General features: G+C 39.1%; 2 protein-coding genes across 2 annotated transcripts; one reads left to right on the plus strand and one right to left on the minus strand.

Annotated features, from left to right (window-relative positions):
* Positions 1 to 1,600: 1,600 nt before the first annotated feature.
* Positions 1,601 to 10,362, minus strand: LOC103517421 (casein kinase II subunit beta). The gene is made up of 4 exons (XM_026829527.1): positions 10,266 to 10,362; positions 9,562 to 9,740; positions 8,632 to 8,823; positions 1,601 to 1,794 (listed from the first exon to the last, which is right to left on the minus strand). Exons 2-4 carry the CDS (start codon positions 9,734 to 9,736, stop codon positions 1,601 to 1,603), a joined length of 561 nt encoding a protein of 186 aa, XP_026685328.1. The 5' UTR covers positions 9,737 to 9,740; positions 10,266 to 10,362.
* A 561-nt stretch (positions 10,363 to 10,923) lies between these two features.
* LOC113470806 (vacuolar protein sorting-associated protein 29-like) lies at positions 10,924 to 11,725 on the plus strand. The gene is given in 3 exon segments (XM_026829524.1): positions 10,924 to 10,975; positions 11,287 to 11,509; positions 11,545 to 11,725. Coding segments are annotated over 3 exon segments (405 nt in total). The 5' UTR covers positions 10,924 to 10,972; the 3' UTR covers positions 11,724 to 11,725.
* Positions 11,726 to 11,829: the final 104 nt, after the last annotated feature.

An 11,829-nucleotide genomic window follows, 5' to 3' on the forward strand; every position in this document is an offset into this window, starting at 1 on the left:
TTACATTCTTAAAAAAGTAAAAAAAAAAAAAAAAAAAAAAAAAAAATCAGCTTAGTTAGCTTGGAAGTAGAGCGCCTCCCTTGTAAGCGATACTACGTAGGTCGCGGGTTCGATTCTCACCCGGACGGATATTATCCTAAACAAATAAGATTCGCTTCCACCTGGGGCAGATTTCATCCTGAACAGATGAGATTCGCTGTCGGAACGGCCGGCTTTCTCCTATCCTGTCTTTCTCTCTTCACTTTCGGGACCGTATAAAACATCTCCATCAGAATAATGATGAACTCTCACTTCTCGAACTACGGGAGAGAGTTTAGGAAAAAAAAAAAAAAAACATTGCACTGACCTGGGTACGAACTGGTTGACAGGTCGTTTGGGTCGATACTCGGGGTGCACCATGAACAACATGTGAGGAAATCCGGTGCCAAAGTACGCACCATCCGTGTGATGATGACGCGAAGACTTGGGTGTGTACACGTCCATACATTTGGGACAATAAGACTTGACCATTGCCTCGCCGGGTACATCAGAAAGGCCTGGAAATGAAAAAGCAGATTACAATAAATTCAAAAGAATAGAATGCTAGAATGTCGCTCTTACATTAATCCATCCCGTCCAGCCTTCCACAAGATTCTTTCACTGGATGATGACCAAGATTCCGTTGAGAACCTATTAGGATTCGTAAGATATATTAATGTTTACAACCTAATCTAATAAAAAAGTCAGCGCAAAAGACCTTGTAGTTAAAGCGCTTTATTATATATATAAAAAAAGAATAGAATAGCCAGTCTAGTTAGCTTAGTTGGTAGTGCGTCTGCCTTTAGCCTAGTTAGCTTTGAGGGTAACTGCCTTGTAGGTGCTAGGTTATAGGTGTGATTCGGGTAGATTTTATCCTTAACTAGCTGAATTCCATCGCTTCACTCCAGAATCTTGCTAGTTCATCCCAAGGCATGGACAGACTTGTAGAAAAGGCATGGCAGAACTTGTAGAAAATAATAAAAAAATATGGTCGCGCTGCGCGCTCCCTATTAGCTGCATAGTTATCAAACTAAAAACATAAACAAAACTCAAAATGTTGGTCGGTCGGAACGGCCGGCTTTCTTCTATCCTGTCTTCCTCTCTTCACTTTCGGGACCGTATAAAACATCTCCATCAGAATTTCAGAATAATGATGAACTCTCACTTCTCGAACTATGGGAGAGAGTTTAGGTTTAGAAAAAAAAAAAAAAAAAAAAAAAAAAAAATTGACATGGAACATTTCTCCCCTGCAATCTCTGCACTCTGTGTATTTCTTATGGAGATTTTAGCAATCAAAAATCGATCATATCTCAGGATCGGTTTAGATTTTCACAAAAGCCTTTCTTATTGCACACCTACACCATAAAAGGAATATTCCTACCAAATGTCAGCTTTCTAGGTGTTGTGGTTCAGGAGATAGAGCAATCAGTGTGTGAAATGTGAATGAATCTTGATTTTATAAGATAAGATAGATAAGATTTGTTCTCAGAATGACTGGCTTTTTCCCATCCTGTCTTCCTTTTTTTTCACTTTCTATGTTTTTTTTTTTTTTTTAAGAGGTTTGACAGAGAAACTGTAACTGCTATGGTCTTATCGTCCCGAAAACAGGTCGTTTGGGTCGATACTCGGGGTGCACCATGAACAACATGTGAGGAAATCCGGTGCCAAAGTACGCACCATCCGTGTGATGATGACGCGAAGACTTGGGTGTGTACACGTCCATACATTTGGGACAATAAGACTTGACCATTGCCTCGCCGGGTACATCGGAAAGGCCTGGAAATGAAAAAGCAGATTACAATAAATTAAAAAGAATAGAATGCTAGAATGTCGCTCTTACATTAATCCATCCCGTCCAGCCTTCCACAAGATGCCTTCACTGGATGATGACCAAGATTCCGTTGAGAACCTTTTAGGATTCCTAAGATATATTAATGTTACAACCTAATCTAATAAAGACGTCAGCGCGAATGTAGTTAAAGCGCTAACATCTTAAAGAATGTAGTTAAAGATCTAACACCTTGTAGTTAAAGCACTTTATTATATATAAAAAAAAAAAAAATAATAGAATAGGACTTTCTTCAACAGATGCTTTTCAAACCTGGTTTTTCAATGGACCATCGCGTGTGGACTTTATAGACTGTCTTTCATGAACGCTTTTTTGAGTACCCCTCACAAAGGTAAGTTTTTTTTTTTTAGAAAGTTAGGTGTATTTTTTTAATACAAACTACCTATCGAATGGAAAGAAAATAGAAGGAAAGAAAAGACTACTAAATATTCTATAATATTTATACAATACAAAACATTATTATTTTACATTATAGGTTTAATAAATAAAATAAACTTCTTTCTTGCATCTCCTGTAAGTTTGTTGTTTCTTATCCCTTTTAAGACGACTACGCCAGCCTAGTTAGCTTAGTTGGTAGTGCGTCTGCCTTGTAAGCGCTAGGCCGCGGGTTCGATTCCCGCCCCTTGTCTTGATTGTTCCATTTTGGTGAAATTTGACAAAATATTTGAGCACATAGAGGAAATTTATTCACAAAGCTTTGGCTTCAATTGGCCTATGGAAGCCTTGTAAGAGCCCTTTCCTAAAATGAGGTCTGTAGTTTACTGAACCTGAGGAAATACATTGTAGTCCCAGGGAGAAGAAGAAGAAGAAGAAGAAGTTTACTGAACCATTTATTGTTTATTGTACTTCTCAATCCTGGAAGGCCAACCCATCATTCTGAATGATTCCTTCAGTTCACTGAATTACTTTTTTGTTTTCAGGAAGGTGAACCCATCATTTGTGCTGATGGACAGCTCGTCTTGATTGTTCCATTTTGGTGAAATTTGACAAAAATATTTGAGCACATAGAGAAAATTTATTCACGAAGCTTTGGCTTCAATTGGCCTATGGAAGCCTTGTAAGAGCCCTTTCCTAAATGAGGTCTGTAGTTTACTGAACCTTCTGAGGAAATACATTGTAGTCCCAGGGAGAAGAAGAAGTTTACTGAACCATTTATTGCACTTCTCATTCCTGGAAGGCCAACCCATCATTCTGAATGATTCCTTCAGTTCACTGAATTACTTTTTTTGTTTTCAGGAAGGTGAACCCATCATTTGTGCTGATGGACATTCAAAGTAGCAATGTTGTCACCTACGTGTATCAGCTGATTGCCGATGAAGTCACCGTTGAGAGAATCGACTACAAGAAAAGTTGAGGAGTGGCCACCACAGACACCATTCTGTCCAGTTCTGATGAACCACTCATGAATTATGCAGACTGAAGTGCTTGTACAGGCCCGTTCTGCCGTTCTCACTTATCGCCCGAAAAAAATCGTGTCGTCTGTAGTGGGAACACTCCAATTCAAATTACATTGCTTAAGTACAGGACATTCCGAAAAAATCAGATGAAAATCACAAGTGGGAAAGGGCCTTATGAGCCTCATTTCTAAAACCCAGTACACCCACTATTATACCTATCTCTCAAGCTGGTCTTTCAACAGGTCTGATGGTCTTTGGTCTTTCAACAAATGCTTTTCAAACATGGTTTTTCAATGGACCATCGCGTGTGGACTTTATAGCCTGTCTGTCATAAATGCTTTTTTGAGTCCTCCCCTCACAAAGGTAAGTTTTTTTTTTTTTTTTAGAAAGTTAGGTGTATTTTTTATATACAAACTACCTATCGAATCGAAAGAAAAGACAACTAAATATTATATAACATATTTTATACAATACAAAACATTATCATTTTACATTATAGGTTTAATAAATAAAATAAAACTTCTTACTTGTATCTCCTGTAAGTTTGTTGTTTCTTATCCCTTTTAAATACGACTACGCCAGCCTAGTTAGTTTAGTTGGTAGAGCGTCTGCCTTGTAAGCGCTAGGCTGCGGGTTCGATTCCCGCCCGGGGCGGATTTTATCCTAATGGGATAATGTTCGTTCTCTGACCGGCTGGCTTTCTCCTATCCTGTCTTCCTTCTCTCTTCGATTTCGAGACGATAAGACCTCGGCAGTTACAGTTCCCTCTATCAAACCTAAAAAAAAAAACACATCCATTGGTCAAACTTGAGAGCGAGAATTTTTCGTTCACAAATACGGGTATAAATTCTTGTGGCGTTTTCACATTTTGAACAATCAGTCAAGATGATCAAATCAATCAGAAGACGATGAGCTCTCACTTCGCGAACTTCGGGAGCGCGTTCTTCGTTTCCTCTTCTTACTCTTATGACCCCCGGGCGGGAATCGAACCCACGGCCTAGCGCTTACAAGGCAGATGCACTACCAACTAAGCTAACTAGGCTGGCCACTTTCTATGTAATGACCTGCTGTGATCTGAGCAGATAAAGTTCCCTCTATCAAACCTAGAAAAAAGTAAATAATGAAAGTACTTAGTGTGGACAGGACATGATTCAAGATTCATTACACCTTGATCAACATCAATAGACTGAAGGGTAGAAACTGATTTAAAGCTAATGATTAACTGCTATTTTATGTAAATTTTCTAGGGCACTAGCTACCCGGAGAAGAAAGTAGTGACTGTGGGACAGTTCCGCATTGGTTTATGCCATGGTCATGACATCATTCCATGGGGTGATCCAGAGGCCCTAGCTTTACTTCAACGTCAGTTAGACGTAGACATTCTCATCTCTGGCCATACTCACAAGTTTGAAGCGTATGAACATGAGAATAAGTTCTACATCAATCCTGGATCAGCCACAGGTGCATTCAATCCTCTAGAACCGTAAGTTACCTCGTCTTGACTGTCCCATTTTGGTGAAATTTGACAAAATATTTGAGCACATAGAGGAAATTTATTCACGAAGCTTTGGCTTCAATTGGCCTATGGAAGCCTTGTAAGAGCCCTTTCCTAAATGAGGTCTGTAGTTTACTGAACCTTCCTCCCCATATTCTTTTTCCTCTTTCTCCTCCTCCTCTTCTTCTTCTTCCCCTTCTTCTTCTTCTTCCCCTTCCTCTTCTTCCCCTTCTTCTTTCCCTTCTTCTTCCTCTTCTTCTTCCCCTTCCTCTTCTTCTTCCCCTTCTTCTTCTTTTCTTCTTCCCCATATTCTTTTTCCGCTTTCTTTCTTTCTACCATGCCCAGCCTGAGTGAGGGTCGGAAAAAGCCGCGCGATTGCAAAGATGGTCTCCCATCCAGGCACTAGCCAAGCTCAACGTTGCTTGCGACACCCGGTATGTTGAACAATATATGGGACACACCCTGTCATTTTGAGCACGTGATAATGAAACACGTGTAGTTTTCGATCGATAAATAAATAGGTGAATACCTACCTAAAATTACCATATCAATGTTTTTCCTCAAGTCTTAACGGGAGGTACGCGAACGTCAAGAGTTAAACGCAACTCTGACGCAGTCCTAGTATATAAGAATAGAACATAGAAAGCCTTGAGAAAGCCTTGGGGGGTAGCACGACTGTCTTGTAAGCGCTAGGTCGTGGGTTTGATCCCCGGGGCGAACTCTATTCAAGAGACCAAGACAGATAATTTTCGTTTTCGGGAGGGCTGGTTTTCTCCTAACCTCTGCTTCTTCTATTGATAATAGGTCGACCAGGTTTGGATAAGTCCTTCTATGGGGACAGACAGAGTGACAGACGACACCGAAGCGAATACAATAGCCCGTCCCTTATACCTTTTTATTACTATTGTAATAATAAAGGAAGGACGGACTAAAAATCCTAGGGTGCTAAGTAGGTACCTTTAGGTACTACTTAGGTAAAATGACAAATGGTCTCAAGGTCACATTGTTTTATCTTGGCGGTTCTTATTTTTCTCACTACCTATCATACGTAAAACCTATTTCGTACCTCATAATATGTAATCATAAGCTCATGTGTAAGTATAGGGTATACTGGTGATCTAGGCGCCTACCTAATAGCAAAAAGTTGCTCATACCTCGGGCTTGACAAGTCAGTTAATGTTAATCTGAAAAAGGACAGCCACGGGGCCTCAAAGGCCCGAAACAGCACCTCGAGATTTGATAGAGGGAACTGAAACTACTGAGGTTTTATCGTCCCAAAAGCGAAGAGAGACGGAAGACAGGATAGGAGAAAGCCAGCCGTTCCGAGAACGAACCTCATATGCTTAGAATAAAGTCCGCCCAAGGCGGGAACCGAATGGACGAACTTTACTCCCGTAAACTTGAGATTGATTGTTCTTAGAACGCTTAGTGCACCCCGGAACTGGCCCTGTAACTCTCAAGAGGTTCATGTGATGTTATCAAAGCCTCGGTTAGGTAGGTACAGCATGTGTTTCAATCGCCACTCGACTTTGGCAAATATGGCATTATTCTAATCTGTCAGTAAGAACGTACTCGTATGTACCTAGGTAACCTACCGCAATGTGAATTGTTTCGCGTTAACTTTGCGCGAAGTTTTTTGTTCGTTTTCTTTGTTTGTTGTGTTTGTGTTTAATTATTCTAATCTGTCAGTAAGAACGTACTCGTTACCTACCGCAATGTGAATTGTTTCGCGTTAACTTTGCGCGAAGTTTTTTGTTCGTTTTCTTTGTTTGTTGTGTTTGTGTTTAGATATTTATTTTTTATTGCCTACCTGCTACCTGATTTTCTTTTTTACACCTTTACAAATAGCGCTTGTTTAAATAATAATAATAAGTAGATACACACCTATAGAAGTATAGATCATTTATAATATTTTTCTAGGCATGACCTACCTACTCAGGACTTACAATTATTTTTTAGTGAAGATAATAATTAGGAGTTGACTCGGGGATTAGCTACCTACCTACCTACCTGCCGCGGGAGTAGGACAAAATCGTAGGTACCTAACCTACTTATAAACATTGTCTTCTCGTACCTACCTAATCTTTTTCTAATTGTGATTTCAATTTAAGCCGTACGAAGGAGGCAATTACTAACCAACAAGCTGGGCCCGTCCCTCCGGGAATTATTTAGCCCGTAGTTTATTCGATCAGTACCTATGTACCTACCTAATTAAAAAATATTTATACTTTGTGTACACTGTAAGCATAGGACTGAAAAGTTCCTTTAATTAAGCAGTAGGGTAGTGCTAATAATATCTTCTTCTTTCTAGCCTTTTCCTATCCCATAGTTCTCTTTGATTTTGGAACAATAAGACCTTAGCTGGCACAGTTCCCTCTGTCAAACCTCTGATGGGATAATGTTCGTTCTCGGAACGGCTGGCTTTCTCCTATCCTGTCTTCCTTCTCTCATTAAACCTCTTCAAAAGGCTCAGCTGATTTTGATAAAATTTGGCAAACACAAGAGTGTTCTAATCATTACTCAATATTGTATATGTACCTACAATCCTTTGTTTTTCTTTAATTTCTGAATGGTTTTTCTGATTTTGGTCCAACTTAACACCTTCAACACATTTGCCCATTGGATTTATGATTTAATAGAGGTGATGGTTAAAAAAAAAGAATAAAATATACTTTGTGTACACTGTAAGCATAGGACTGAAAAGTTCCTTTACTTAAGCAGTAGAGTAGTGCTAATAATACTGTCATCATCATCATCATCTTCTTCTTTCTAGCCTTTTCCTATCCCATAGTTCTCTTTGATTTTGGAACAATAAGACCTTAGCTGGTACAGTTCCCTCTATTAAACCTCTTCAAAAGGCTCAGCTGATTTTGATAAAATTTGGCAAACCCAAAAGTGTTCTAATCATTACTCAATATTGTATATGTACCTACAATCCTTTGTTTTTCTTTAATTTCTAAATGGGTTTTCCTGATTTTGGTCCAACTTAACACCTTCAACACATTTGCCCATTGGATTTATGATTTAATAGAGGTGATGGAAATTACATAACTCTTCCCCATAAAATGTCAAAATATAAAAGACCTTGGTTAGACTGCTAGGGGGTAAAGGGACTTTTTGGTCCCATCCAGCAGGATAAACAAGATATATTCTATTCTACATGGGGACCATTACGTCCATTACCCATTACTCCAATTGAGTAATACAGTTAGCTGAACCACTAGTTTTACAAAGATTACAACCTACCAATGGGCAACATTGGTTGACTTTCGCAGTACACTCGTGGACAGTGGCCAAAGTCTCCAGTCTGGTATTTCTCGATCATTTGTCCAATGCCGCGATTGGTCAGAATATACCGGGCATGTATGAGACCGTATAACATTTCCGATGCCTGTTCAATCAGATCGGACTGGTTTGGATTGTCTTCCAGCTCATCATCTGAAAATAGATTGAAAACAAGCTGTCAAACCTCTTCAAAAGGCTCAGCTGATTTTGATAAAATTTGGCAAACACAAGTGTTCTAATTTTAATCATTACTCAATATTGTATATGTACCTAGGTACAATCCTTTGTTTTTCTTTAATTTCTGAATGGTTTTTTCTGATTTTGGTCCAACTTAACACCTTCAACACATTTGCCCATTGGATTTATGATTTAATAGGGATTATGGAAATTACATAACTCTTCCCCATAAAATGTCAACATATAAAAGACCTTGGTTAGACTGCTAGGGGGTAAAGGGACTTTTCGGTCCCATCCTAGCAGGATAAACAAGATAATTATATTCTATTCTACATGGGGACCATTACCCATTACTCCAACTGAGTAATACAGTTAGCTGAACCACTAGTTTTACAAAGATTACAACTTACCAATGGGCAACATTGGTTGACTTTCACAGTACACTCGTGGACAGTGGCCAAAGTCTCCAGTCTGGTATTTCTCGATCATTTGTCCGATGCCACGATTGGTCAGGATATACCGGGCATGTATGAGACCATATAACATTTCCGATGCCTGTTCAATCAGATCGGACTGGTTTGGATTGTCTTCCAGCTCATCATCTGAAAATAGATTGAAAACAAACTATATGAAATAAGCTAAATATGTATAATAAACTAAGAAGTAAGGATGATCTCATCTCTGAAGCCACATGTGTATTATACAACCTAAAGGAGATATGCAAACAGTGAGTGAGGAGTGAGTTATAATTATAAGCTGTAGCCAAATAGTGATAACACTGATAACAGAATTAAGATATTTCTTTTATGTGTCATACACCAGAGTGATGGTCTCTAGCCATGTTTAATTGGCTTGTCCTGAACCACAGTCAACCATCATCAGGACTGCCAGCTAGCTAGACTGGTTAGGATCTGACTTAAACTCTGTAGTCCACTGTAAAGCATATTTCTCAATTATATTTCACTGTTCACCCATCTCTAGACTAAACTAATCTCACACAAGAGGTTCTCTGACTTAACTTCTGGCAGGTTCTTCCAATCTTCTTATTTTTCTTTCACTTTGTCTTTGTCCCAAATTCATTTGGGGTTGATGTTCCCCTCTATTAATCTCTCCTTCCACATTCCTCTGTTCAATGTGTCCTCTCTTCTATCTCACGTCCTCTTATACCTTATCTCTTTACCTTAACTTAGGTCTACCTCTCATTTTCTCTCCTCCTACACTGTTTCTCCACCATCTAACCCATATAGCTCTCATGTCTCCTCTCCATGTGACCAAACCATCTCAGCCTGCCCTCATTAATTGCCAGCATTCCTCTACTTTTCTTTCCCTTCTAAACTTACCGGGTTCTAAATCAAGAATCATGTCGAGGGCTTGTCGGTAGTGTGGCACTTGTTCATTGAGACCCGTCAGATTAAATTTGTCCTGAATGTAGTCTTCGTCAACTTCACAGAAGAATTCATTTCCTCGTAGTCCACAAAACCATGAAATCCACGAGACTTCTTCGGAACTGCTCATTTTCCTGCGGAGAAAAGAGTTGTATGTTTTATCATTAACTTTGAGTTTAGTTGGAACAAATGCTTTTGAAGGGCAAGCGTGGGTCCTTTTCTGAGCAAGTTTTATATTGTAATAGCAACATTGTGTGTCACAACTTACAACCTTTTCAGACTGAGGGATAAGGTTCTTCCTGACAACCTCAGGACTTGGAGCAGGAGTGGGGAGGGTGGGATTGTTAGACGCACTGCACTGATTTTGCGTTCAGCTTTCACTGTACTAAATCGGGAGTTTAACCTCCTAATAATACTTTATTAAAGCATGATATACCGTGTGTTACCTCTCAATGAATGACTACGAACAACCAATAGGGACTAGAGGGCTACAAAGAATAGGAAGTAGGAATCCACCGAGTCAAAACAATGAACTCAAACCCGGTTCAACACGCAAGTTTCGAGCATCCAGTGGTTTTCGTGTGTGTAAGGAACAATATTTCACACTAATCCACCACCTGAACGTACAAAAACGCCGAATAAAATGGTTTTCAACTTACCTTTTTAAACTTAAATTAGCCACACTTTAGCGAAATTTTGAAGAAATCTGAAAAAGAAAAAAAAAGGAAAAGGGTTTTGTTTACCAACGCGCACAAACCGATTCGGAAAATTTTGCGTTTGCACCGAGTTGGAAAAAAAAGCGGGAATTTTTCAGGACATTTTTCCCTCAGGGTAAAAAATCCCGTTGGACCCTTTTTAAAAAGAGGGGAGGGGAAGATAATAGTGCAAGCTTCACGAACATAAACATTTGCAAAAAACAAAAAATCAAATCCACGAAAAGTGATAAGAAATGGATTATGGATTAAATACTGGATTTATGGATTAATTAATTAATTTTAATTATTAAAAGTCTTATCAGCCTTTATCTACAAGTGTTAGTTTTTTAAATATCTGTAGAACTTATTCTCAAGTCACCCTCCTCGGTTGGACAAAGCAAAAAGTAATGATATCCCCCCCTCAAAAAACTCGACCGTGAAATAAAGGTGCCAAGTAGAAACCTTTTTTTTATCTTAATATGAAAGTAGAAGGTAACTCACCTTTCGCAGTCTTCTTCACACTCGATCCCCCCACGACCAAATCCGCGCTACCCGTCCGCTGCAACATTTTCAAAAACATTTCCGCTCTCCTCTTCCTCTCCCGCTGCTTTTCATCACTTTCACCAGATAATAAGAGATCCTGTTTGGCTGATTAGAACCTCCCATTTACAATGGTAAGTTGGTTAAAGCTTTTGCTTATTCATGCAAATAATATACACCAGTGGTTCAGTCCAAAATAAAGGGCCTCAAAACCCCAAAATACTTATCGAGAAAGTCAGTCCTTTGGTGTGGAACATTAGTGCTGAATTTTATCAAAATCATACTGGAAAAGAATGTGCTCCCAAAGCTAGATCAAGCCCAAAATCTGAATAGTCTTGATCACTTATCTGCTAAAATTGAGTAAAACTTAGGCAAACTATAGGGAAAATCATTGAATTACTTCAATTTTAGAACTCACCTCATTTCTTCACACATTTTGTTTCAGCTTGTACTAGTACTCGGTGATCTTCACATTCCCCACAGAACAAGTGGTCTTCCTGCCAAATTCAAGAAACTATTGGTGCCTGGACGCATTCAACATATCCTATGCACAGGCAACTTGGTCACTAAAGAAACATTTGATTATTTGAAAACATTAGCCAGTGATGTTTAAAAACCAGTTTTTTGGCTTTATGGTTCTCTGAACAAAATTTAATCACCATTTTCGTGTTCCTGGTAAAAAGACCTTTAATTTGATATATAGATCGACCAGGTTTGGATAAGTCCTTCTATGGAGAGGCCCTAGCTTTGCTTCAACGTCAGTTAGACGTAGACATTCTCATCTCTGGCCATACACATAAGTTTGAAGCGTATGAACATGAGAATAAGTTCTACATCAATCCTGGATCAGCCACAGGTGCATTCAATCCTCTAGAACCGTAAGTTATGATAGATTATCAATCGATTCTTTCAAGACCTAGTAAATAGGTAGGTATATCGGAAGGAACACGGTGCAAAAGTGAGTTAAATCTCATCCTGGCCACTCACA

Source organism: Diaphorina citri, unplaced genomic scaffold, assembly GCF_000475195.1.
Source record: "Diaphorina citri unplaced genomic scaffold, Diaci psyllid genome assembly version 1.1 scaffold1842, whole genome shotgun sequence".
Classification (NCBI taxonomy): domain Eukaryota; kingdom Metazoa; phylum Arthropoda; class Insecta; order Hemiptera; family Psyllidae; genus Diaphorina; species Diaphorina citri.

Bases quoted from the DNA above. Each gene is read 5' to 3' on its own strand.
- LOC103517421 (XM_026829527.1), bottom strand. From the start codon at position 9,736: ATGAGCAGTTCCGAAGAAGTCTCGTGGATTTCATGGTTTTGTGGACTA. The intron at 8,824-9,561 runs GTAAGTTTAGAA...ATCTATTTTCAG, and splicing joins GATTCTTGATTTAGAACCCG to ATGATGAGCTGGAAGACAAT. The intron at 1,795-8,631 runs GTAAGTTGTAAT...TTTCATTTCCAG, and splicing joins TCAACCAATGTTGCCCATTG to GCCTTTCCGATGTACCCGGC.